Below are 27,704 nucleotides of genomic sequence, written 5' to 3'. Positions count from 1 at the left end.
AACTGCTGAGACGGGCATTTCTTTAGTTTGATGCATGGTTCAGTCAGATGGCATTTATGAATCTTTAAACACTGGAATACCAGTCCTATTTGATTGGATAAGATTATGAACTTGGCAAAATCCTCCTTCGTTGTTCAGACTTGGGACCAGAGGTATGGGGCAAGCTACTGTTTTTGGAGTTTGGAGTACAGATGAGGTGAGGATGTTGAGATGGTTGATTGGCAAGATTAGAACGATAGAGTTAGAAATGAGCACATTAGAGAGGACTTAAGAATAGATCCAATTAGTGACAATTAAGATGAAGAAAAGTCAGACTGAGATGGTCCAATCATGTAAATAGATGACCAATGACTGCACCACTAAGGAGTGAATAGATGCAAGTAAAAAGCCCTGAAAAATGTTAAAGAATATCAACCTATTCAAGGACCTCACTTAACAGCTTAAGCTTTTAGGTTGAATGGTTCTTAGAGATGGTATTAGAATCATTTTGATCAAAGTGGTCTAGTGTTTGGTCCTCATTACCCCCATTATAATTAAATCAATTTCAACACAAGGTATGGATGAGCCTATATTTGTTCACGCTTAAGCTTTTAGGTGTGAAACTGAAACAGGATTCATGTAACTGATCCCTAGTAGGTGTGGAACAGCTTAAACAAGAGAGGTAGTCAAGTGTAAGAATACATAAAGATAGAATTATACTGGTGCTAGCTAGTGTCATTGACAAGTTAACATCTAAGTTTGGTTTTACATACTTAACAAAAGTGAGACACATGGATAACCAGGGCAAGACTACCAAAGGGTGAATTCAGATTGCATATAACGAGATCTAAATTCAGTTTTTATCGGCAAAAACGATCGATGTTCTTAAGAGAAAGATGTTTTAGTGTACAGCCGGAAAACTCAAAATACCATTAATAGGAGTTAATAACCATTTGCGAAGTCAGAATACGCCCCAAAAACGTCTCACAGCACATCCTAATCGTGTTTTGGAAACATCTCCTAATTTCAATGCACGCTGAGATGTGTATGTAAGATGTTTTTGGGGTGCATTCTGTGGGGGGCAGATGTGAACTCCAAGTCTCTGGGTTAAAATTGTCCCTTCTTCTGACTATTGAGTAGTGAGTGAGTGTGTGTCTAAATGCTCGTGCAAGTTTTAGAAATACAAATTGGGCCATCCGACCAGGGTTTATGACTTTATGTAGTCCGAAAGCCAATTCAAACTTGTCTCTTAGCCCAAGATCCGTTAGCCCAATAAGAGGTAAAGCCCAGGCCAAACCTTTACATAACTTTGGCCATAGCCGGGGACAAGGCTCTGGAAGGGGGGGTTAGGGATGGTCGGGTTTATATTCGAATTTGAATAGGATCTTATCCACTGGATTTATAATAGATTTGAATCGAATTCAGATTGTACTCGGATATTGAATGATAGTAATAAAAAAAAATTAAAATTGATTAAAATATTTATATTATTAATAAAATGAACTAAAATTGACTTTATATTGTATTCTTTAACAAAATGAATCGAAAATAACTTGTATGAAACTTAAACAATTTTATTGAATTCGAATTATAGGATTTAATCAAATTTGATCCAATTATAATAGGATTGAATTTGAATCACCCGCAAAGAGATTGAATTTGAATTTAAATTTAGACAATCAGATACAGTCTACACACTTACCTTTCTACCTATAGAACAAATTAGAAAACAAAACAAAAGATAAATGTCATTTGATAAAATTTGTACATAAGGCTGTCTTTGGTTGTAGTGCAATTTTATTTGCACTAGTACAAATGCAAGGAAGTGCAAATGAAAAAAAAAATGCAATTTCTTATTTAATTTTGTTTTGGGTTTTACTTTATTTTCCTTCATATCTTAATTTACTTCATTCGTATTACAACCAAACAAAATAAACTAAAACTTAAAACAAAAATAAGTAAATAAGCCAGCATTTACATTCAAATCATTAATGTTGCCATTGTTTTGCATCAGTGCAAATTTATTTGCATTGAAACCAAATGCAGCCTAGCGTACATAATTTACTGTGAGAGTGAGCTCAGGACAAACATCATATTAATATATTTACCGTGGGCATGAGCTCAGCAGAAATAGATGGTGGAAACATATATAATTAGTACTTAGGGGGTGTTTGGCAAGTCTTTTTAAGAAGATCTTCCAAAAGCTCAAGACCTTAAAAGACTGATGAATTTTTATGGGTAGATCTTCAAAGACCAAAGACCGTTTGGTTGCAATTTTTTTTCATAGATATTTTTAAAAGCAAAATGACCCAAAGACAGTTTGAAAACACATATAGCACAACAAATAAGTGCTAAGCATTTAAATGGAAATACACCTTGGAAATGTCATATGTGGGACCCACTAATGCATTCAAATGTGTATTTAGCACTTATGGGCCCCACCTATACATTGGCTTATGCAAATGTGCAGAGGTTCATTTGTTTAGGAGGCCTATGTGTTCAGATTCCATGGTGGTGTAATGTGAGAGTGAAACAAAGGTTTTTTTTTCGAATGAAGAAAGATCTCATAAGCTCAAAAAGACCAGAAACCAAAATGAAGCTTTTGGATTTTGTACAATTTTTAGCTTTCTCGAGCTTTTTAGGGGGCCTATCTTTTTGGCTTTCTATCTTGTGGTTGCCAAACGAAAAAATTCAGTACAAGATCTTCCAAGTTTTGAAAAGCCTGAAAGACCCCTTAAAAAGACTTTCCAAACACCCTTTTAGTATATATGCATTATGAAAGATCTTGGGCCACCTGAGGCCTCCCAAACCCAATCAATATGGGTCAGGCCCAAGGACGGCCATAAGTCTGAAAATTTAAGCCTCGCAAAAGCTCTGTTTGGACTGGAATGGGCTTAGCTTGGACTCGCCCAAGTTGCACGTACCATAGCACTGAACTGAATATAGTGGAGTGACGAAAACAGGATTAACGTAGCCGACCCCACATAGTTGGACAAAGGCTTTGCACAATGAGCAAGTTAATTGAATGGAATCATCTTTGGGCTTAAAAAGTATACAGTGAGAGCGGAGTTGAAAAAAAAAGTTTCCAAGTTATTACATTATTTTCCTTTAAAATTATGTTGTAAAACAATGAGCAAATCTGTAATTATAATCTTTTCTTTATGTCAAAAAATAATTATATAATAGTGTATGAAAATTCTTTTTTTTTCTATTTTTCTTATAAATATTCAGTGCATGTGCAATTGAGTCGAACATTATGACATCAGAATTCAGGATGCAAAATTGTTTGAAACTAAAACTAAAATGAGATCTGTCATAAACAATCTGACTGAAAGTCTTCAATGGTTCCCTGTAACATAGAAGAATAACAATGCAAGGAAAAACCAACAAAACCCACAAGTTCATCTCTGTTTAAACTCGGTCTTGATCAACAGTTTTGAGATAATATTTCAGAGTTCAGATTTGTGCCCCACAACATTCTACAGCACATTTCAGTCGTGCATTGGAAACATCTCCCAATAATGATATCATCATTTTTAATACATCACCAAGAAATATTCTTAATACACGGCAGAGATGTGAGGTAGGACGTTGTGGGGCGCAGATGTGAACTCAACATTTCACTATTTCTTGATAACTTTTTAAGTCATTAGTTGCAACTTTATTTAATAAATGTTTCTTTATATGTTAAGGAAGGATTTGTCCTTCGTATCATACTTTCAAGAAGATATCTTTGACTTCACAACCATTTTGGATTCTATTTATTAATATTTATCACAGGATACTTTTGATTACACTTGTTTGATTTATGATATAATTGGTGACAAAAAGTTGGAGGTTTTAATACGAAATATCTCGTTTGAAACTACTTCACATCAACTTGATCAATTTTCATCAAGTACAAGCTTGCAACAAGGGTAAATAAGCTATAATGCTATGTTGTTTCATTGTTTGTTCAGACTTCAAATAAATGATTCATATAAGTTCAAATAGTTTGAATCTAAACCTAATTTTATGGACCAAGCAATTATGATCATGTATTCATTTGCTTGACTCAGGCTGGAAAATTTGGATTTCAATTTCCTTTTATAAACACAATTTGTAAGATTTAAGGGCATTCATCTTTTGGTATGTGTTTGGTTTGAATTAGGGGTGGCAAATAGGTGAATTGGGTAAGGGTTGAATACCAATTCATCTATATTGATTCACCAATTTATCATGGCCCATCATCAAATACTTATTAAAGGGTCATAACCCACCCTAACCTTGACCCAATCATATTGACATTTATTCACCCTTACCTATAAATACAGAAATAGGTCGGGTCAACCCGTATGCCCAAAAAATAACAACTTTCGAGAGGACCATCTCTCTCAAGGCTGCCATGTTGCAGAAACGGGTCAGGTTGTCCCATATACCTGCAAATAACATTTTGTGAATCATCTCTTGTTGCTATTATGTGCCAAAATGGGTCGGGTCACCCGTATACCCAGAGATAATGTTTTGAAACGGGTTGTTTCAACTCATATTTCCTGAAAAATACCATTTTTTGGGTGAACCATCTCTTAAGGCTGTCATATGAAAAAAAAACAGGTCGGACCAACCTATATACCCTAAAATAACATTTTTTAGAGGATAATCTCTACCAAGGCTACTACATGGCAGAAATGGGTCAGGTTGACCTGTATACCCGAAAAATGCAAGAATTATGTAGAAAAATACCAAAACTTTGCAAAAAATACAAAAAAAATACCAGAAAATTGTATAGATGCATAAAAACACAAGAAAAATGTGGAAATTATGTGGAACATTGCAGAAAATTCAGAAAAATACCTAAAAATTACAGAAAATGCAAAATATGCATAACTTTTGCAGAAAAAAATGCAAAAACAATGCAGAAAATATCAGAAATGCATGAAAACACAAGAAAAATGCATAAATAATGCAGAAAACACCAGAAAATTACAGAAAATGCAGAAAAATGAAGAAAATACAGTAAAATACCAGAAAATTGCATAAATAATGAAGAAAATATTAGAACATTGAAGAAAATTCAGGAAAATATCAGAAAATGTAGAAAAGTACTAGAAAGTTTCAGAAAATGCAGTAAATGGCAGAAAATGCAACAAAAAATTGTGCAAAAAAAATACCAGAAAATGCAAAAAATTGCAAAAAAAGCATAACTTTGGCACAAAAAAAATCAGAAAATGCAAAATAAAATACCAAAAAAATGTAGAAATGCATGAAAACACTAGAAAACGTGAAAACATACCACAAAAACATGATAGAAAAAGGTATGAGAAAGCCTTGACCTTTACTCAGAAACCCTCAACCTGAACAGAGACTTTCAAGTTACTGAAACCAAGGACTAAAGTATCGGTATTGGGTATTGGATATCATATCGGATAACACGAATACAAATACGCTTTGGAAATGCATAGGTACAAACAAAAAATATGGAAAACTTTTGGATACACTAAGAAAATACATAGATATTTTATAAATACATTAATAACACTAAATTTACGGTCAAAATAATTACAAAATAGTATATAAATACATAGGAAATGTAAATTGTAATGATATATATGAAGAAATATATTACAATTAATATGCTGAAATGCGTAGATATCATATAATTTTAGTTATAATGGATCAATCACGAGTCCAAGACACTAAACATATGCACCTATTATATTTTAATAATTATATAAATTATTATTTTATTTTATTATTTTAATTTTTTAAAATTAATAAAAACTCAAATCAAATTAAAATATCACTTAATAATTTATAAAAATATAATCTTAACTTAAAGTATATCAAATTTGTTAAGAATTCTAAGATACATATCATATACAAATTCATAGTTTTTAATTACTAAAATAATTATTCCATTATTAATATTTTTACTTCTATAAATTTTATGAAATAAAATCATTTTTTTAAATAAATGTAGATTAGTGGATTTGATAGGTTTAATTTAATATTATGTTCTTCAATACTTTTGTTTATAATGTTTTTATTTTTAGTAAACAATAAATATTTTGTTATTACTTATTAATGTAAATTAAAATATTAGTTAATAATTTATAAAAAATATATAGAAATTTTAAGATTTTTATCGTGTACAAATTTATAGATTTCAAGTATTAAAATAATTATTCTATTATTGATATTCTATTTGTATAAAATTTTTTATATTAAAAATCATCTTTTGTATAAAATTTTTTATATTAAAAATCATCTTTTTGTATAAAATGTAGATTTGATAGCTTATTTATTCTATTAGTTTGTAAAATACTATTTTAAAATTTTTAGCTAGAGTTGTTAAATATAAATATGTGCTTTTTGTTTAAATTGCATGTGAACACAAAAGTTAATAAAATCTATTTTATTTCACTTTTAATTACAAAATGAAATGTGGCTTGGTGGTTTAGAATTAGAGTAAGATGTGGATGCGCTAGGTGGCCCTGAGTTTGAGTCACTTCAAATACATTTTTTAATAGACTTGACGAAATTGTCAACCCAACCCATCCTAACCCTAATGTGTACTCTCGAGTCTTGACCCAACCCACCCTGACCCTTTTCCACTTACCCTAATTGGTTGCTCGACCCATATTGACCCACCAATAGAATGGGTGGGTTAAATGGTTTGGGGGGTCAAGATTGCTAGCCCTAGTTTGAAGGAAAAAGTAGGGAAACCTTTACAACTTTGTAAAGCTTCCCTACCTTTCCCTTCTTTTTCCTTCAAACCAAATGTAAAGTTGACCAATTTTCTTATATTTGTATTTTAGTAAATTAAATATGGTTCCCATTGTAAAATAATTTTTTCCTTGGGTATCACTTATTTAGAAAGGTAATATCCACCTCCTATATGTATAAGTAATGTCTCCACTTAGGGGGGTGATAAAACTAATGAGACAAAATTGTCCATTAAACAGGCTTTACAAACAAAAAAATGCAAGGGTAAAATGGTAACACAAAAAAATTACCTGAATAGAAAGAGAACACAAGTAAATGGACTTACCTAGATAAGTGTTATTTGAGAAGTATTTATCCAAGTAAATAATTTAACAAAAAAATGAACAAGGCGTTAAAATCATTTTAATAAGATCACTTTGGTTGCAAATTGAGGAATATTACAAATTAACTAGTTCAAAGTTATTTGATTCATTGATTCATATTGAAATACTTTATCTTCCTACAAGCTATGATTAGTTGTTGTTAATGTATCTGAAGAAATATTGACTTTTATTAGAAGAAGAAACACCCATATACATGAGAGGATGAAAACAAAACTAAAAACAAAAAAAAAAATAATAACAAATAAATAAAGGAAATGCCCACACAAAAATTCAGGGCATGTAATTGTTGCTATATAAAACACTCATGTGCACCCAAATTTTAGGTGCTTACTGGTAGTACTTACTGGTCAACCCAGTCTGAGGTTAAAGAGAAAAGCCCATGGCAGTAATGTCAAGTTTCCCAGAAGAAATGAAAATACAAAAAATTCTTTTAGATGTATCAAAAATAAGTTATAAGGAGCTATCTACGAGACTAATTGGAGCTAAATGTGAGAAAGGAGAAACATCTAAACCTTCTAAAAGTAAGAAGGCAAATAAGGCCTCAAACTCATACTCAATAAATCAACTAAGTGAAGGATATGACAAAACAAAAAGAATCAATAAAAGAATTATAAAACTCATTGGAGCTAAATAAGCCCTCTAAGCAAAGTAAGAAGCCTTATTATCCTAGACACACCCCCGTAGACCTATTATTTGAAAAACCAACTAAGCCCCAGGTTGGCTATAACTGGAATACTTTTTATGAGTGGAATTTGGATGGAAAATCTGAATACCATATTCATGAAATCATACATCATATGATGATGTATGCTAGTGCCAGCAAATTGGCTGGGAATGATGAAAAGGTAATTGCCACAGTTATTACTGAATCCTTTACGGGACAATTAAAGGGATGGTGGACTCACTACTTGACTGAAGTAGAAAAGGATTTTATTTTGAATGCAGTCAAGAGAGATGAAGATGGAGAAGTCGTCTTAAGTCAAGACCAACCCATTCAAGATGCAGTCACAACTCTAATCTTGAATATCCTTAGTCATTTTATAGGAGAGTCAGATAATATGACAGAAAGATTAAGTAAATAATTAATAAACCTTAGATGTAAAACATTATCTGATTTTAGATGGTATAAAGATGTTTTCTTGTCCAAAGTTCATAGACTTACCAACTCCAGACAAAATTATTGGAAGGAACAATTTATCTCTGGCCTTCCTCTAGTATTTGCTGAAAATGTTAGAAATCACCTTTGGAACATAGGAGGTGGTAGAATGCTATATCCTCATTATACCTATGGATATCTGGTCCAAGTAATTAAGCAAGTTGGACTAGACTTATGTAATGATTTATGCTTAAAAAGGCAAAATAAGAAAGAGAGAACTGACTCTGAAAGATAGTCATCTTGTATTTTATCCCTAATTTCCTTTTGCCAGCAACGTTTACCTGTTGAGAGGTTTACTCAAAGTATTTAGAAGGTACAATTCCTTCTTTGATACAATTTATATCAGCACTTGAATCAACTAAGGCGATAACTGAGAAGTTGAAACCTTTTATTCTAATGATAATTTTTGAATACCATTTTTGGTACTTGACTTCCTCAGTAGAGTATATAAACTCTTCGTCATCTCCAATAAATTCGACGGGTTCTAATTCTGAGGATATTTCAAATTGCTCTGTCTAGAAATTTTCAACTTCTAACTGATCAACCCTGGCTTTTAGGGTTTTAATTTATTTTTTGAGCTCATTAACCTCTTGTCTAAGATCATTCAGAGAAGGGGGCTTAGATGTTCCTACTTGAGCTCTTCTCATAATCTCACTATATGAGATTATATTTTTTACTTCGAATGACCTTTTAGATTTTTCTTTACTTTCCTTTTCTTTGTTTTGGAAGGCCATAAGTAGGTGATTTTTCTTTGATTCTTCATCAAGAATTTCATATAGAATCTTTAAGAGGTGTTCATCCAGGGTTAATACATTGATTTCCCTTGATTCTTCTTCATATGTACTTGTCTCATTTTTACAAGTACATATTCCATTGCTGCAACATTCTTCTGAAGAGGTTGACGATTCTCTTTTAGATATATATTATTCTTTAGATATTATTATTATTATTATTATTATTATTGTTGTTGTTGTTGTTGTTATTATTATTATACAGTGAAGTAACGTGAATATATATATGTATGCTATATGCAGAGTATCAATATGCTGGGAAAAACCATAACGACGAAAATATGTAGAGAAAACCAGGAATAGTACGAAAGCAACATAACAGAAATATATTACTAATAGTACTTATAGAAGGAGATCGAAAATACATTGAAAACAACATTCTTGCTCACAAGTACAATAGCACTCAAAAAATTTTTACAACAATCCTTACTACAAACACTCAGAAGGAAAATAAGACTACTAGACTCTTCTTTTGCTTGAGATTTTTGCACCAAAAAGCATTGCACACCAAGAACTTGGAGGAAGCGTTCCTTTTATAGAGACTGTCGAGGATTCTAGAAAAAGGTAGAGAGAAACTGCTTTATTCGAGCTTATCTTGAAGGCCTCTATGATTAAGATTCTTTTTGGACTTTTCTTTTGAGCATCTAAATAATTGAGATGCTTTCTTCCGACCTTATCCTTTTCTTTGTCGTATTAGGACCAACAAATGATACTTTCACATTATTAATATTCTTTTACTGTTGAGGATAAAAGAAAATCTCTCAATAGTTTTCTAATAATTGTCCCTAGTGAGGGCTAAGTGACCCGATGCTTTTTGTCTCAAAGTCCTTTGAGATTCCTTTACTATTCTCTTTCATCCGTTCAGCAAAGCAGAGAGACATATCTTTGAGTTCCAAGGGGTCTAAGTCGGGAAACTTGCTTTGGAGCTTGTCCATGTAGGATTCAAAGAGAGACTGAAAGATGTCATCTTCATCTGTTGATGGCTTTAAGGTCTCAGTGAGATCAAATTTATCCCACCACTTGATTTCAATAATTCTATCAATGGTTAGAAGCATCCAAGAGACATCTAAATGGTAACTCCATTTAATATCCACGGGAAACGAAAAGTTTTAAAGAATTTGAACTATTTTAATGGTCGAATTCTAAATAACTTCTTCCTTTCCCAAAAGCTTTATATTTTTTTATTAACTCTTACTGGGGAAAGATGTCGTCCGAGGCTCCCCATGTGGTCCACCACACATAGGCCCAGTCAGGATAGGGACCCTGAAATTCTTCTGAAAATCTGATGAACCACGAATGTCTGAAAACGGAGTTTGTAACAAGAAAACCTTGTACTAAGCATCTTGATAATCTCAGTAATTGAACATCCTAGGTCTTCTGTCAATGGGCTAGCTGATGAATCTAGATTTACAAGAATCGCCCCAAGCTGCCTTTGTAAAAAATTTTACTATTACAAGTTTGGAATATGATAATTCTGTCTTGTTTGGGTCTCTGTAATAGTGTTGGATTCTTGCAGAGCCTGTGTGTAGGAGGATTTCTTCATAATATTTTTTATCTTTATTTAGACCACATATTGTGAAATGATGGCCGTCGAGAATAGTGAGAGCCAAATGTTGAAGTACCCCTTCGGGGTTGGCATGAGAAGAAACAGAGGGGGCTTCCTCTCGAGAAACAGTTACCACAAAATCGGTGGAGTAGGTGATGTATTGGCTTGAATTAGCCTCGTCGGATGCCGAAGAAGGATCCCTTATTAAGGGAAAAATAGAGGGGGACTGATTAGTCCCAGAACTTTATCTGATCTGATAAGATCTTGGATTGGACTCATTAGTCTGTCTGGATTGCCTCGAATTAGGACTTATCGGAAGACTTGGTGTTCTGTTGGCCATCTTTAATTTGATTGCCTTGAAAGAATTCCCTAGTTAGAAAATCTAGCAGAGCATTATCAGAACCTTTAATATATTTAATCTGAAAATCAAAAACTGATAAAATCGCTTGCAGTCGGGCGAAAATTTGTTTTAAAACCAGGTTTTTAACATCCTTTTCCAAAATTTCTTTTGTCGATTTACAATCAATTTTCAAAGTAAAATGCTGGTTTATCAAATCACATTGAAATTTAGTGATGCATAAGACAATACTAAGCATTTCTTTCTTTATGGTGGAATATTTCTGTTGGGTGTCATTCCAAGTTCTAGAGGTAAATTGAATAATTTCATCATTCTCATCTTTATTTTGCTTCAAAATTCCTCCATATCCTAGTTTGCTGGCATCTGTTTCTACTATTTTTGGGACTTTAGGGTGAGGAATATTAAGGCAAGGAAGGGTTTTTACCCTTTGTTTTATTCTTTTCATTATTTGGATGAATTGTTCATTCCATTCTGGAGGATTTTTTCTAAGTCTTTTTTGTAATAATTGGCGATCTCTAGCCAAATCTTTGTAATAGTCTACCACATAAGAATCTCTGGAGTTGAGTTTTTTCCCTAATTTCATCGGGAAATTTATCAACAAACTCTATTACCCTTTGAATAGGTGTTATCTTTTCCTTGGATATTTGATATCCTAAAAATCTAATTTCAGTTTGAAAAAGTTTCATTTTTCTAGCGGATGCTGCCAATCCATTTTCTTTCATTACCTTTAAAAAGATATTTAGGTGTTTCCTATAACATTTTAGTGAGGGGGAATAAATTAACACATCATCTATGTACACTATTATAAATTGAGTGTACGGGGTAAAAATTTCGTTCATAATTTTTTAGAATTCTGAAGGGGCATTTTTTAAGCCGAAGGGCATAACATTCCATTCATAATGCCCAAAAGGAACTGTAAAGGCGGTTTTATATCTGTCCTTTTCTTCTATTATGATTTGCTAGTAACCCGATTTTAGGTCAAATTTGGAAAATACTTTTGCATCTTATAAACGACTTATTAAGTCTTGTTTATTAGGAATTGGGTACGTAATCCATCTTAAGGCTTTATTTAATGGTTTATAGTTACTACAAGCCTTGGAACTCCTCTTTCTATTTCTGCGGCATTCTTAACATAGAATGTTGGACAACTCCATGGAGTTTAAGCGCATATATCATTTTCCCTTTTTGTCTGGAAATTTTCAATTTCTAGCTGGGTCTTTGGTTCATTTAGCAACTTAATGAGTTGCTTTTCTTTTATCTCTGTTTGCAATTCAGAGATTAATTTGATTTTACCCTTTAGACTTACCTTTAGGGTGTTTATTGTGGATACTTTTGGTTTTTGTCAGAATTTATAAGTGACTGATATTTCACCTATAGTGGTGGTAATCCCTGTCGAGTCTATTTGACAGGGTAAGATTGATAGTAGGAAGGGTGTACCCAAGATTACTTCTTGCTTTAAATCCTTTACCATAAGGAAAGTGGATTTCAAGGAAGTTCCTTGGTTGCAAATGTGGGCAACAGGGATCTTGTATTTTATCACTAATTTCCTTCCGTCAGCAGCATTTACCTGTTGAGAGGTTTTCTCAAAGTATTTAGAAGGTATAATTCCTTCTCTGATACAATTTATATCAGCACCTAAATCAATTAAGGCGATAACTGAGAAGTTTAAATCTTTTATTCTAATGGCGATTTTTGAATACCATTTTTGGTACTTGACTTCCTCAGTAGAGTATATAAACTCTTCGTCATCTCCAATAAATTCGGCGGGTTTTAATTCTGAGGATTTTTCAAATTGCTCCATCCAGAAATTTTCAACTTTTAACTGATCAACCCTGGCTTTTAGGGTTTTAATTTATTTTTTGAGCTCATTAACCTCTTGTCTAAGATCATTCAGAGAAGGGGGCTTAGAAATTCCTACTTGAGCTCTTCTCATAATCTCACTACATATTATATTTTTTACTTCGAATGGCCTTTTAGATTTTTCTTTACTTTCCTTTTCTTTGTTTTGGAAGACCATAAGCAGGTGCTTTTTCTTTGATTCTTCATCAAGAATTTTATCCAGAATCTCTAAGAGATGTTCTTCATCTAGGGTTAATACATTGATTTCCCCTGATTCTTCTTCATCTGTACTTGTCTCATTTTTACAAGTGCATATTCTATTGCCACAACATTTTTCTGAAGAGGTTGACGATTCTTCTTCAAATTCTCCTAATTCATTAATCTTTTTTGTATTTTTAAGACACTTGTTATCGTAATGTCCATTTTTGCCACACTTAAAATAAGTAGGGCTTTTGTTTTCTCTTCTTTTAGAGAAATTTGGATTCTTGTTTTTCTTCTTTTCTTTCATTTTATAAACTTTTGACTTTTTTCTTTTGTATACCAGTTTAGGACGAGATGGCTTAGGGACCATTCCAAACTAGTAACAGAAATCTCCTAACTCTTTTTTAGAGTCAGTTCTCTCTTTTTTAGTTTGCCTTTTTAAGCGTAAATCATTATGTAAGTCTAGTCCAACCTGCTTAATTACTTGGACCAAATATCCATAGGTATAATGAGGATATAGCATTCTACCACCTCCTATGTTCCGAAGGTAATTTCTAACCTTTTTAGCAAATACTAAAGGAAGGCCAGAGATAAATTGTTTGTTCCAATAATTTTGTCTGGAGTCGGTATGTCTATGAACTTTGGACAAGAAAACATCTTTATACCATCTAAAATCAGATAGTGTTTTACATCTAAGGTTTATTAATTGTTCACTTGATCTTTCTACCATATTATCTGACTCTCCTATAAAATGACTAAGGTTATTCAAAATTAGAGTCATGACTGCATCCTGAATGGGTTGGCCTTGACTTAAGACGACTTCTCCATCTTCGTCTCTATTGATTGCATTCAAAATAAAATCCTTTTCTACTTCAGTCAATTAGTGAGTCCATCATCCATTTAATTGTCCTATAAAGGATTCAGTAATAACTGTAGCGATTACCTTTTCATCATTCCCAATCAATTTGCTAGCACTAGCATACATCGCCATATGATGTATCATTTCATGAATCTAGTATTTAGATTTTTCATCCAAATTCCACTCATAAAAAGTATTCCAGTTATAGCCAACCTGGGGCATAGCTGGTTCTTCAAATAATAGGTTTACGGGGGTGTGCCTAAGATAATAAGGCTTCTTACTTTGATAAGAGAGTTTATCTAGCTTCAATGAGTTTTCTAATTCTTTTATTGATTTGCTTTCTTTGTCAGATCCTTCACTTAGTTAATTTATTGAGTATGAGTTTGAGGCCTTATCTGCCTTTTTACTTTTAGAAGGTTTAGATGTTTCTCCTTTCTCCCTTTTTGAAGAAGAAATTAGTCTCGTAGATAGCTCCTTATAACTTACCTTTGATAGATCTAGAGGAGTTTTCTGTATTTTCATGTCTTCTGGAAAACTTGACATTACTACCATGGGTTTTTCTCTTTCGCTTATTGTTTTAGGTTTAGAAACCTCTAAGGAACTTAAGAGGGTTTCTATTTTGTTGGTTTGTTGGCCTAACATGTTAAGACATATATTTGTATAATTATTTTACTCTATAATTTGATAGCAATGTTCTGGAATAACTGTTTCAGATTCTTTTATTATTATTATTATTAGTAGTAGTAGTAGTAGTAGTAGTAGTAGTAGTAGTAGTAGTATTCTCATAGCATTACACAATAGGGGTAACCCATTCCCCAACCCTTGTTATGGCAGGATACGATCCCAAATCTTTGCTACATCCAGTTAGAGACATTGCCAACTCAGCTAGTTGGTACCTTTAGGGGGTGTTCAATTTTTTTTTCTGGACTTTGAGTGGGGGAGTTAGTTCGCATTTACCAAGATATTTATTTTCTTCTTTCGGATTTATATGGGGTTCATGGGAAATTTATTTTCCCTATGTATCATTTACTTGGTGGGTAAGTAACTTCCCCCCATCCGAGGAGGAAAGTTGTCTAGCACTCGAGGAGATAAAATTATCCCTTTTAATAATGGATTTTTAGGGCTAAAACAGTCATTGTATTATTTAATACAAGAACATGGATAAATGCACTTATCCAGACACTTACCAAAAAATGTTTAATTACTAGATAAGTAACTTACTTAAAAATGAACGGGGCCTTAATATTTAAACTATAATCAGTTGAATGCTCATATAAGTTAATTTCCCAGCGCAATAACTTGTATGACTAAAACTTGAAGAATTGGAAACAGACAAGTCTTGGGATCGTATCTTGTGGGTTGAGTTGAAGAATTTGTCAAGTTGCTTCAAAATATCTTGTGGGTTGAGTTGCGAATGAACATTCTCGATTCACACTCCCCACTTTTTATTTCTATTTTGTTGAATCTAGATAGGATCACATTCTAAAGAGGTGGAGCTTTAAAGAAACAGAGAAGTCTTCAAAGTCATGCTAGTCAGTCATGAAGTCCATCGTGCGGAGCTGGTCCCTGGCATTTAAACCATTCAGAACATGCTCTGGGGTTACTGCACCGAGAAGCATACTGAAAGGCCGATCGAGGCCGGCTAAAAGTGATGGTCCCCAGGACTAGCTTGTCGTTTGCCGTGTTTTAGTAGGCAGCCGCATTAGCAAGTTCGAGTATTAGAAAAGAAGTTCATTGGTTAAGAGACCCTTTTCTGCTTAATTATATATATAGGAAAGCAATCTATAAAAAACAGTTTGATTCCATCCACAGAGGTGTGAGAGGACATTCAATCAAACACAGTGTAGAGCTATAATGTGGAAGATTACTAAAATTCTTGTGGCTAAACATGCACGAACTATAAACAATTGGGAGTTAATTTGTGCTGTAGACTCAGTTCGGAAGGAGTATAAATATAAATATGTAGAGTGCAAAATCTTGCATTTTGTATGTATTTGCACTGTACATATTTGTCTTTGTATTGCTTCCAAACTGAGGGCGTATATGCATTTTGTGAGTACACAAATGGAACGCGTACCCCCTAGCTAGCTCACCTCTTACTTGTCCCAAGTGTTTGTAATGTCATTTGGGTTGTTCTACAAGAAGTTTGGATTATTGGTGCTTGGAAACCATGGACATCACATGTAAATCTATGGGTAGTCCCCCCCTCCCCCCCACAGCCCCACCCCATACGGCCATACCCCGTTTTCTCTTGTCATCTTTGACACCTGTTCTGTTCCGTTACGCAATTGGCTCCCCTCTTATGGTGTGACACGTCTCTTATCCTATTGAGCGCCACATCGCGGGCAACATGGTTAATGCTCAATTGGTTGAAAAGGGTGTCCTTGTATACTTAGGCCATACCAGTGGTGCATTGGCAATTTGGATGCATTGTAAGTTGTCCTTCAACTGGTCAAATTCCCCTCTACTTGTTGGCTGTCTCAACCACAACCTAGGAGAGTAGCCAGTACAGACATGATAGATACTTGCTGCAATATAACAGCCAATGGCACCCAACCCCTAAAGCGAGTAAATGCTGTTATAAGAGACAACCATTGGTTTACAATGTGTATGGTTTCATCCCTTTCTTCTTTTAAGAATTGAGGAAAGAATGGAGGATGAAAGCTCTGTTTCCACAACACCAGTACATTACATATCAGATTGCTTTAAGAGCAATCAACATCAATGTTGCAATTCTTACCCCCATGCCCCAACCATCAAGGAGGGGGCACTATCTTTACAGTGATCTCATTTGAAAAAAAAAAAAAAAAGCAGTCCTTTGTTAAAAGGTAAAAGGAAAAGTGTCGAACATGTTGTGGGCACGTGGATGCAACAGGAGACACATGAATCATGGGTTCATTTACAATCAAGATTGCCTTGTCAATGCCGAAGATACTGAGGAGCTAGTGAATTTACACTGATAACAACATATCAGAGCCTTGATTGCAATTCTGAGTCATGTGGAATGTGTAGTTTCCGATGCAAATGTGAAAAAGATAAATAAAAAAAAAAACCAGGGAAGTTTGTTTGAGTCAATAATATTGAGCAAGCTTTATCATCAAAAGGGTTCTAAAAATCTAGATTGGAAATGTCAAACCTAATGCATGGTGCTTCAAATGCAAGGTGGAAAATTTCAGGTATTAAATGATGAAGCCATAAATTTTATTTCCAGTACTCATCTATGACTTTGATACCTATTACCTAATATTCTTGGCCTTCTGGGAAACTAAATTACTAAATACATTGCCACGTGGAAAAACACATGCTCTTTATTATGGGCCAATTCTCATTAGTCATTACAAAGTAACTATGCATGGGACATTGAAAAAAATCAAATCAAGTGTTCAAATTTATACATACTGATAGTGGAATTTGGGAGTGAAGACATAACTGAATTCTCCGCATAATAACTCAGACATCTCTTCTTAGAAATTCTGAAATCACCCCAAAATTGGAGGATTAAGGTCTGGTGGGGTCTCAAATCCCCTTGAATTGTGGAATTGAATGTGCCAACTGGTTCAGCTGGGAGTTGTGGCCTTGTGGATATGGAAAATGGGTTACCACCTCCCATTATGCAGACTCAGTGAAGCCAAAACAGAAAGGATTTAGAAATTCCTTAAAATGGAGGAATTCAAGGATTAAAGTCACCTCTCAAATTCTGTTTGCAATAGATCTGTAGCCAAAAGGTATATATGTCATTGAGAATACCCTCCAATGATCATTAGCTTTGTGGAACGGAAATGACTTGCAACTGCCTGTTTCCTTTCTATTTATTTTGCATAGACCTATTTACAGGCCGGGCTTCGAGCTTGACCCATGACCATTTTACATTACGTTAGGTTTAGGCTTCAGGTTAAATTCATATAAATTTTGGCAAAAGTTAAACTTGAGCATGATCGATGAATAGGTCTATTTTACATCATCATCATCATCTGAGCCTTATCCCAATTATATGGTATCGGTTACATGAATCTTGTTTTTCCATTTCATTCTGTTTAATGTTATATTCATTATTAAATTAAATTATTTCTTACTATTTCAAATTATATTCCTGTTTATCCCTAACCCTTTCCGGTATTCTTTCTGTTTTCCTTTTCCTTTTTATTTTAGAGCAAAGGTGTGTGTTATGCAAATGTGCAGGTAAAAATATGACATATAAGCGTAACATTATATATAACCAAGGCAAGTATATCTTTATACACTAATAGAGTTTATTTATTTACAACAACCTCACAAACTTAGGGGGTGCTTGACAATAAGGTTGGTTCTATTTTTGAAAAAAAAAAAAAACAATTGATACATAGTAAAATTATATTGTTTGATTGATGTGACAGTTATTTTTGTTTTAAAAACAAAACGAACCATTTGCCAAATTACCCCTAAATATTTAAGAATTTGAGATTAGGTAATAACTCAAAACAGTAAAAATAATCTCATCTTTTTATAAAAAAAAAAAAAAAATACTGAAAGGTAATTTCCACACGCCTATCAAAAGCCACAGTATAATTTAAAATGGAGGGGATCTCCCTTAATAATTATGAACAGACAAGAGTGGCCTCACCGTAGGAACTCCTCAAGTTAATCAATGATTAGCCCAACAAAAGTTGCTTTACATTAATAAGTTAAATTTCCCAGGGTAATCTCCTAAATGGTGGATCCTGATCCTTTGATCCTTAGTAAATGTATTAGCTAATGATTTATCATTCATGGCTCAGGATCTCATGTGTTACTCTTACCGTGTCTTCTTCTGAAGGAAAAAGCCACCATCCATTCCTGAGCCAATGGATGACAAACACGACGGATTCTCACGGTAGGAGTGCTCTCCTACCCGGGTCAGAAAAGTGAAGGCCCTGTTTGACAAGATTATGTGAAAACATTTTTATTGTTCCTAATGTTCTCGTGGAGCATGAACATGTTTGGTAAAAAAAAATGAAAGAAACAAGTTATTCTCGCATAAGAACAATACCTAAAGAACACATTCTTTGAGAGTGATAAATCGACATTCTCAAATAACGTGTTCCTAGAGAATGTGTGGTTCTCATAATGTTAATGCATATTAATGAATACATGCCATCGATTCCTACGTGAGAGAAGGGGTATGTTTGATATTTCACGTGAAATAATAGAAACAAGTCCTAAGCAATCGCCTTTCATTCATTCAACACTACCTCAATGCCACTGCACATCTCAGAGGAGGGAACTACCTCAATGAGCAAATGGTATAAAGCTCCAGCAACATTTTCGGTCAGATTCACGTAAACAGGTAGGTGTATTCCTTCTTGCCGTACCTGGTTTACTCGTTATTGCTTTGTTTCTCATCATTGCTCTGTCTAGATTCACCCAAACCAATCTCCAATAACAATCATCTCTAACAAATGTCAAGTTTCCATCATCTAAATTCGTTTGTTCATACTATTTTTTTTTTTTACTTTGTTGGATATCTTGAAATGTGGGATTTCTATTATATCGATTGAGTGGGATTTCTTTTCATCTGAATTCATTATTCAAACTCCATTTTTGTTTCTGTAGAACAAAAATATGTTCCTGAAAAACATTTTGCCAAACACCTCTATTACCCTAGAGAAGCAAAAAATAAAATTCTTATTTTAACACAAGAATTAAAAAAAAAAAAAAAACAGAAACAATTGGGAACATTGTCAAACAGGGCCTTAGGAGACCCCATGTCCAAAGGTCGTTGTCCTTGCCAACACTTCTCATGCATTGCACCTATCCTCAAAAGCCACGGACGCCTTTCCATCTTTTTACTTAGCCCAATTTTTCTTAATTTATTTATATATTCACTCTAAAAAGTCCAAAAGCTTATACGGGTCCACCTTACTGGATATATCATTTCTCCAGGGCGTTGGTTCCACCACGGGAGCAGAACCACAGAAGCCAGACTTGCCACGTGGCAATCCCAAACACTTCACCTCTTTCCATTTTAGCTTTGTTTTCATGTCAAAAAAAGAAAGTAAATAAAAAGAAATTTTACAGCATATCATATACCCACAGTGTTGTTGTCCAAGCCTCCAAGGTGTATGTATATCCAAAACCAAAACTAATCTATAAATAGCTCTCTGCACGCTCTCCATTATTTGAACATCCTCTGTGTCCTACGAGAATCTCTGTAACTCAAACCCCTATGGCTGATTTTGCAGGAGAGTCGCAAAGTTTCAGGCCTTCCTTCCCTTTCTTAGAGATCGACTCCAACATGGAACTAATGATGAACCAGCTCGCAGAGTTGAACCCAAGTGGATTCCTAAATCCAAACTTGAACATACAGAGCTTCATGGGTTTCTCCAATGACAATTTCTTCGTCCAACAGCAGCCGGATTTCTCTACAAGCTTTGCAGATAATAGTACTGCGGGTGTCCCTCACCGGTACGGTCCAAATGCTTTGCCAGTTATTCAATCCGTGGCTTCAGCTGGAGATGCTGTCGACCATGAAAGTAAGAAGCAGATGATGGTATCGGAGAGCAGCTCCGGGAACTCTTCCGCTCCGGTCTCCGAAACAGGGTCGGGAGGAGATGATAAGACTAAGAGAAAGAATGTATGTTTTGTATTGTATTGTTTTTAATTTGATTCTCCTTTCTTCCTGATTGAATTTGTATACACCACTCTTTTGGAGTACGATTGGCTCTGTTTATGTGAGACTCAGATTGTGGGTTTGCTTCGTCTTCATGTTTACAGAGCTTCGGGAGAGGAAAGAGAAAGAGAAACAATGAGAACGAAGGGGAAACACCAAAGGAAGTTATTCATGTCAGAGCAAGAAGAGGCCAAGCCACTGACAGTCACAGCTTAGCAGAACGGGTAATTTTTTTTTTAAAATACTGTTTTCAGTTATTTATTTGGTTAATTTGCAGAAATACCCCTGATCTAAATACTGTTACAAAACTAACCTGCAATTTGACTATGAGCAAAAGAAAAAAAAAATTACAGAGAGAAGAATGATCACATGCTGTTGAAACTTGAAATAAATAACCCTGATTCCTTTGTTGTCGACCAGGTAAGAAGAGAGAAAATCAATGACAGATTGAGATGTTTGCAAGGCTTGGTTCCAGGATGCTACAAGGTAAGATAATTCCTTGAGAAAATTCTTCAAAGTACAATTTCTTGACTGAAAACTTGCTATTGTGTAAGAATTATATATTTGTTTGTTTCTTACAAGCATTTCTGGAAATGCAGACAATGGGAATGGCAGTAATGTTGGATGAAATAATCAATTATGTACAGTCATTGCAGAATCAAGTGGAGGTAATAATTAAGTAGTAACAGATGAATGTTTTGCTAATGAATTGATAAGAGTTCTAAACTTGGGTATTAATTTATTTTTCCTTCTTCTTAATTATGTGCTTTCTCCAGTTTCTTTCCATGAAGCTATCTGCAGCCAGTTCTTTCTATGACTTCAACTCAGAGATGGAAGCTCTTGAAACAACGCAGGTACTCCTTCAAGACCAGAATAAGCAAGCTTTCCCTTCAATGTACTACTCCAACTTAGAATGCCTAAATACTAGTATTATATGCCCAGGCTTCTCTATTTGGAATCAGGGAAACCCTAAAAAGGGAAATGAGGTAGTGAGTACCACCAATAGCAGTTACCTTTGATTCCAAATGTTGGTATGTTTCCAAGGGACCACAGTATGGGGAAATTCTCTTAAGCAGAGTCCGGATCTGCTCCTCACACAGTGCGCCTCACACCGACCTCACAGCATGTTCTGGCCGAACAGGGACATCTCCTGTGCTTATATTTGTTATTCATGGGGAGATGTAGGCACAGTCTGTGAGGAGCAGATTCCAATTCCCCTAAGCAATGCTCATGGGAAATAGCAGCCCCTACAGCATTAGAAGAGGGCTAAAAGCCTAAAACTGCAGAAACTATTACCATGGGCCATGGCAGCCCTATTCATGCCGGACGTCCCTCCTGTTTAGGGTTAGAATTGTCTCTGAGAGATGTTGCAAATACAGTCACACCTTGGCAGGTGACCCATAACGTGGAGCTCGCATTTCCTGCGACCATATCGCATGTGACCCCCCAATGAAATGCAAACACACCAGAGTTTGAAATAAAGAAAGAAAACAGTTGATGTGATGTATTGAATTTATTGGAAATGCTGGTGTGTTTGTGTTTTATTGAGAGGTCTCAGGAATGTACTGTGACTGCAGTCGCAGGAAATGTGAGCTCCATAACGTGGAGTGGTGTTTTAAGTTGTTCTTTTGTCTTGCACATCAATCAGCTAAAGCCTAAAGATTAAAATTCCTCCAAAGTACGTAACAAATCTTGTACCGGTCCACATCCCCTTGGGCCTTTGTGAGAGTGAATGAACTGATCCAGAATAAGGCTCAAGTAGTAAGTGTGATCCCTTAACCCATGGGCTTGTACATATGGGTTTCATCAAATGGGTTCATTAGGAAGCCAGCGAGGGACAGCTGAGCTTCACCCACCAATCACCATGAATCTTGAGGCCAGCTATATGTAGAGTAATGTTTGTGAAATAATTGGTTGACGGTTTTGTTTGCAGGGGGCAAATGCTTATGAAGCCCAAGAGATAGAAAGGGTGGTGAGAGACGGAGGATATGGAGGTCTAACTTGCTTCAACTCAACATGGCCCTTTTGACTCCACTTTTGGCTCTTACTTACTGCTGCAGCCTGCATGCCACATGAACAAGCTCTATTCCCTTCCCCTGCGCCAAATCAGATGTGTCCCCCCCGTTCATGCCCATATGTAGCACACGAGAAAATGGAATTTGTAATCCCAACCACACACCCATATGTGGGGGGCCTAACTTAAGATTCAATAATAAAAGCTTAATTAATACCATTTTTATCTTCATTAGATTCTTGCTTAGTTGTCCTTAAACCCATGGTTTTGTATCAATTGTGCTTCCTAGTACGAAAAATGTATGTACACCCACCACCATGTCGGCAGGATCACATCTCTCTCTCTTTCTAACAACGTGGCAAATAGTTATTTTGCTCACTTGATGAAATCGATTGCAAATTTGTGCCCATTTAATGTGTGGGTACTATCATAATTTAGGGTCGTTGGATAACAGATGAAATTTCTGAATCAAATAACTTATTGTTTTATCTTTTATTGAATAAAATAATTAAAAAATAAAAATTTCAAGGATATCATGATTTACCTAACTTCAATTTCAGCCATTAAGAAACCCTCAACCTCATTAAAAACTTATTCATTAAAAGACAAAACAATAAGATTAGAGTTAGAGATAGAGATAGAGAGAGAGAGAGAGAGCCAAGCCCATTATTAGAAGGTCACGGGATCAACCCCATATTGGGGTGATGTCCCAGCGAGGTAGAGCCCGGCATGGACTGCCTCGCCCATGCCCTTCGGGGGCCTACGGACAAAAAAGTGGGCGCACATTCTAACAGTCAATAATAAACCTGCTTTAACCTTTATTTATTTATTTATTTATTTTTAGTTATTTTCTCTTACTTAATTGTGATTGCAAGGTTGGAACAAAGGGAAGACGACAGAGTTCCATGTAGAGGGCCCATATAAAAAATAATTTAGATGTATGCATTTTGTACATGTCTCGTTTGTAGGGAGTGATGCTGAGACCCTTTTTATTTATATTACCTTATTGAAATGGGGGATTTTTAAGAAACAAGAAATGTGAAAAGGTTACAAAATAATATCGTTTAGTTATTCTACTGAGTGCAAAATTACACCACAAATCTATGAAGATAATCAATCATATAGAATTGACGTGGAGATTCAACTGCACTTACAGTGCTTCTACTATTGTTTTCTTGTTATACAAGTCATATTATGCTATGAGTTAAGGCATATCTAATTAAAAATAGCTAATTAGCTTTTTATAATTGGATAACAATTTTCTTGCTTTATTTTTTATATACTTTAAACATATTAATAATTTCTTATTTTTATCTGTAATTCTTATTATATTTTTACTTTATTTATTTTAGTTACTGCTATGTTTATGAATGTCAGTGGTCAAACTTTTGAGAGTGCATGAGTTTTATTATTATTGATTTGGTCCATTACCGGATTATTATCAACATGGGAAATGTAAAAAGAGGGGAAAAAACCCTTGGTGAGGTTTAAGTTCTCACAAAATACATGAATTGGAATTCCAACATAAAATTCCAATCCCTACCCTCCCAATTCCCACAATATAAAACACCTGTGGTATTAATGTTCTATTTACCTAAAAGGCAAACATATTGAGGATAATCAGTAATAATAGTATTGACTTGCAGTCATAATTGTCCTTGAGAAATCAAAACACAATCTGATGCCACCTTTTGTACAAGATAATTAGATTCTCCTTGTAATAATCCATTGGATTGGAGATAAAAATGGGTATTTTTAAGTTCACTCAACCAATTCATTTTCTTCTTTATTAAGAAACTGAATATAATCACTTTCCTATAAAACATGGACATATTTTAACACCAGCCCATTATGCATCACACCAGTCTCTTCTAGTTTTAAAATAAAAAATAATAAAGGAAAAAGAAAAGAAAGATGAATGAATGAATGAATGAATCAAGAATATAATAAATAAAAGGAAAGGAAGCAAGTTATTTACATGATCATATCTTTTCATTTTTAAAATCCAAACTGGGACTGGACCAGTTGGACTGGAAGAATGGAAGATGGACCCTGGGACTGGACCAGTCGGACTAGAGGATGGACCGGACCCCTGGTTAATCCAACTTGCATATATAGTTGACCCAAGAAAGGAAATAACAATCAGAGATCAAAATTTTGTGTCCATCTTTTGGAGTTTGGACACATTTTCTGGTTTACCCAACCGGGTTCTAAGATAATTGCTATTGGATGACAAGGATCGTTTGAAGTACGGCTGCTACTTTTGGGACTAACGATGCCAACACAACACTTATAACGGATCGTGGACCAGATAAAATGGGCAAGTGTGTCAACTGGACGGACAGCTAGGTTCTACGAAGAATTTTTTGACATTTTTCATGGCAGAGATGAAAGTGACAGTGAGTAGGGCCCCATGAATGGACAGTGGGATTCGCAGAGATGTTACCAATTCATACACTGAATGATTGAAAGGAGGAAGCTATCAAAGAGTGGTTTTGGGTGTAATTGAAGTAAGAAAGACTGGTGCATTGCATCCACAGATTTAGGATGGGGAGGAAGAAGACAGCCTTGAATGGGCCACTTCATGCCCATAAGAGCATGGGCAATGTGGGTTCTCCAGCCTCTCAAATGATAAGAACCCATTAACCTCCAAAGCCGCTTTTCCTTGACTCCATATTGACTCTGATTTCCCTCTTCACCATGCATGCACAAGGTTGAGTTATGGGCCCATCCATCTTATTCTTACTAGCTAAATGGATGGGCCCTCTTCTCTCTTTAGATTTTGAATCCCATATACATCCAACTGTGATTTGGGCTTATTTTTGAAGGCGAGGACAACTATGAATACAATGAGCAAGGACCCCCCCCCCCCCCCCTCTCCCAAAACCCCATCAGTTTGACAGTAGGTATTTTATCATAAAGCCTTAGAATTGAATGAAACAGGTTGTTGGCTAGTCTAGAGCCTTATTCACCATGCATGCACAAGATTGAGTTATGGGCCCATCCATCTTATTCTTACTAGCTAAATGGATGGACCCTCTTCTCTCTTTAGATTTTGAGGCGAGGACAACTATTAATACAATGAGCAAGGACCCCTCCCAAAACCCCATCAGTATGACAGTATGTATTTTATCATAAAGCTTTAGAATTGAATGAAAAAGGTTGTTGGCTAGTCTAGAGCCTTATTCACCATGCATGCACAAGGTTGAGTTATGGGCCCATCCATCTTATTCTTACTAGCTAAATGGATGGACCCTCTTCTCTCTTTAGATTTTGAGTCCCATATACATCCAACTGGGATTTGGGCTTATTCCCCCCCGCCCCCAACACACACACACACAAAAAAAAAAGCCATCATTTGGACAGTCGGTATTTTATCATAAAGCCTTAGAATTGAATGAAACAGGTTGTTGGCTAGTCTAGAGCCTTATTCACTGTGTCTCCCATAAAATCCACGGAAAAGAAGTTGCAGGTTTTGTGTTTGACAGTACCAGAGGCTATTATTGGGGGAGTCACACTCAAGACACGTGACTGATTCTGGTATTATTTTGGATTCCGAATAGTCTCTTCACCAACTGCTGGCTCCATCCATCTTGGAGTAATCTATTTTTAGTTTACATATTTTTTTTCTTCTATATAAAATGGGAGAGCTAGCATTGGATGCTTTTATCAATCTTATCACACCCATATATATATTTATATATGTTGATCCTAAATATTCAATTTTGTGGGGTTTCATCTTTTAAGATTTTCGACACCAAAATTAGTTTTGATTATATCACCTTTTTGAACTTTCACAAGAATATGAAATCACTTCACTGAGAAATAGAAACATACAATCAATTTGGATTTGTGTCTAATCAGTAATCATCATCGTCATTTAAGTCTTATCCCAAGTATATGGGGTTGGTTACCTGAATCTTGTTTTTTATTATATCAGTTTAATTGTTAAATTATGAACGTTTAAATTATTTCTTATTACATCAACTCTTGCTTTTTATTATATTAGTTAAATTGTTAAATTATTTCTTATTACATCTACTCTTGTTTTTTATTGTATCAGTTCAATTGTTAAATTATGAATGCTAAAATCATTTCTTATTACATCAATTCATGTTCTTTAATATTTGGTCTATCCTTATCTCTTTCAGCCTTTCAAGTTATAACTGATGGTGTTTTTATAGCTATTGTAGGTGGTCTTCCATGTGGGATGGAACCATCTAACTTTACTTTCTTTTATTTTATCACCTACCGGAGAGCTACTAGTATTAGGTTCCTTAAAAGAATAAAATTTGTGTTGCCTGTGATAAAATGTGAAGAACAATACCCAAATACACTTTCAAAAGGTCCTTCCAATAGATAAAATGAAAACAGAAGAGAAGAATGACAGTCATAGAAATAGACATCAGCGCCTTTCCTACCGCAATTTTGAATGGAACCCTCTTTGATTAACAAAATAATTGAGGGCTCCTTTCATTGCTTTTGATACATATGTCAAAATTTTGTGGTTTTCTCTTTATCAATATTGTTCCCCTTGGTTTGACAAAATTTTATACGTCTTATTCTGTTCCATGGTCAAGTATCTCAATATTATAGGAGAATCAAGATAAACTTGAAAAACACAACCCATTAGAATTGATAGATGCAAAAACATTGAAAAAAAAAAGGCATTTGCCCAAGGTTTGTAAAAGTTTTTCTACCTTTCCATGCATTTTCCTTCAAACCAAACATAACCTAAAATCTTCGCTTGCTTTTACCAATCTAAAACATTCAATTACTATATGACCCATCTTCCAGATATGTATGACAGAAAGAAGAATCAGTTGAATGGATAATTCAACCACCTTCTTCAAGACTGAATCATTTCTTTGAATGCTAAAATGAAATTGAAAGGTTTCTTGTCAATCACAATCCTATATACATATTCTAGATGTGGTCTATTATTTGAACAGTTCTAGGTCGAAAACATTATCAACTAGCAGCTCACTGTATGATGAGAACTATACATGAAAAAGTAATGGCCCCACGAATTGAGTGTTTCTAAAATTAATAAAGATATGGAAAGATTATGTTATATTTGCTGTACTATCAAATGTACGGGTAGTACTGGGACTACCAATGTGTCCATCCTTCTTTAATATCCGGAAGATAAGCCAAACTAGTCGATTTATTTAGTATTGGATAAGAGAAATGGAAAGGATATAAATTCAAGCTTATTTCTAAGGCACACTTCCAAGATTAGATGCTT

General features: G+C 34.7%; 1 protein-coding gene across 1 annotated transcript; it reads left to right on the top strand.

Annotated features, from left to right (window-relative positions):
• Positions 1-19,941: 19,941 nt before the first annotated feature.
• On the top strand, positions 19,942-22,674 carry LOC104602926 (uncharacterized). Its single transcript, XM_010266799.3, has 6 exons — positions 19,942-20,406; positions 20,547-20,666; positions 20,863-20,928; positions 21,042-21,110; positions 21,219-21,296; positions 22,376-22,674. Exons 1-6 carry the CDS (start codon positions 19,999-20,001, stop codon positions 22,469-22,471), a joined length of 837 nt encoding a protein of 278 aa, XP_010265101.1. The 5' UTR covers positions 19,942-19,998; the 3' UTR covers positions 22,472-22,674.
• Positions 22,675-27,704: the final 5,030 nt, after the last annotated feature.

This window comes from Nelumbo nucifera, chromosome 4 (assembly GCF_055504915.1).
Source record: "Nelumbo nucifera cultivar China Antique chromosome 4, China Antique-T2T, whole genome shotgun sequence".
Classification (NCBI taxonomy): domain Eukaryota; kingdom Viridiplantae; phylum Streptophyta; class Magnoliopsida; order Proteales; family Nelumbonaceae; genus Nelumbo; species Nelumbo nucifera.
The sequence above is the reverse complement of the archived record's forward strand: the minus strand, read 5'-3'. Positions and strand labels throughout refer to the sequence as shown.

Coding starts and splice junctions, on each gene's coding strand:
- LOC104602926 (XM_010266799.3), top strand. CDS start 19,999: ATGGCTGATTTTGCAGGAGAGTCGCAAAGTTTCAGGCCTTCCTTCCCT. Junction 20,407..20,546: donor ATAAGACTAAGAGAAAGAAT/GTATGTTTTGTA, acceptor TCATGTTTACAG/AGCTTCGGGAGAGGAAAGAG. Junction 20,929..21,041: donor TGGTTCCAGGATGCTACAAG/GTAAGATAATTC, acceptor CTGGAAATGCAG/ACAATGGGAATGGCAGTAAT.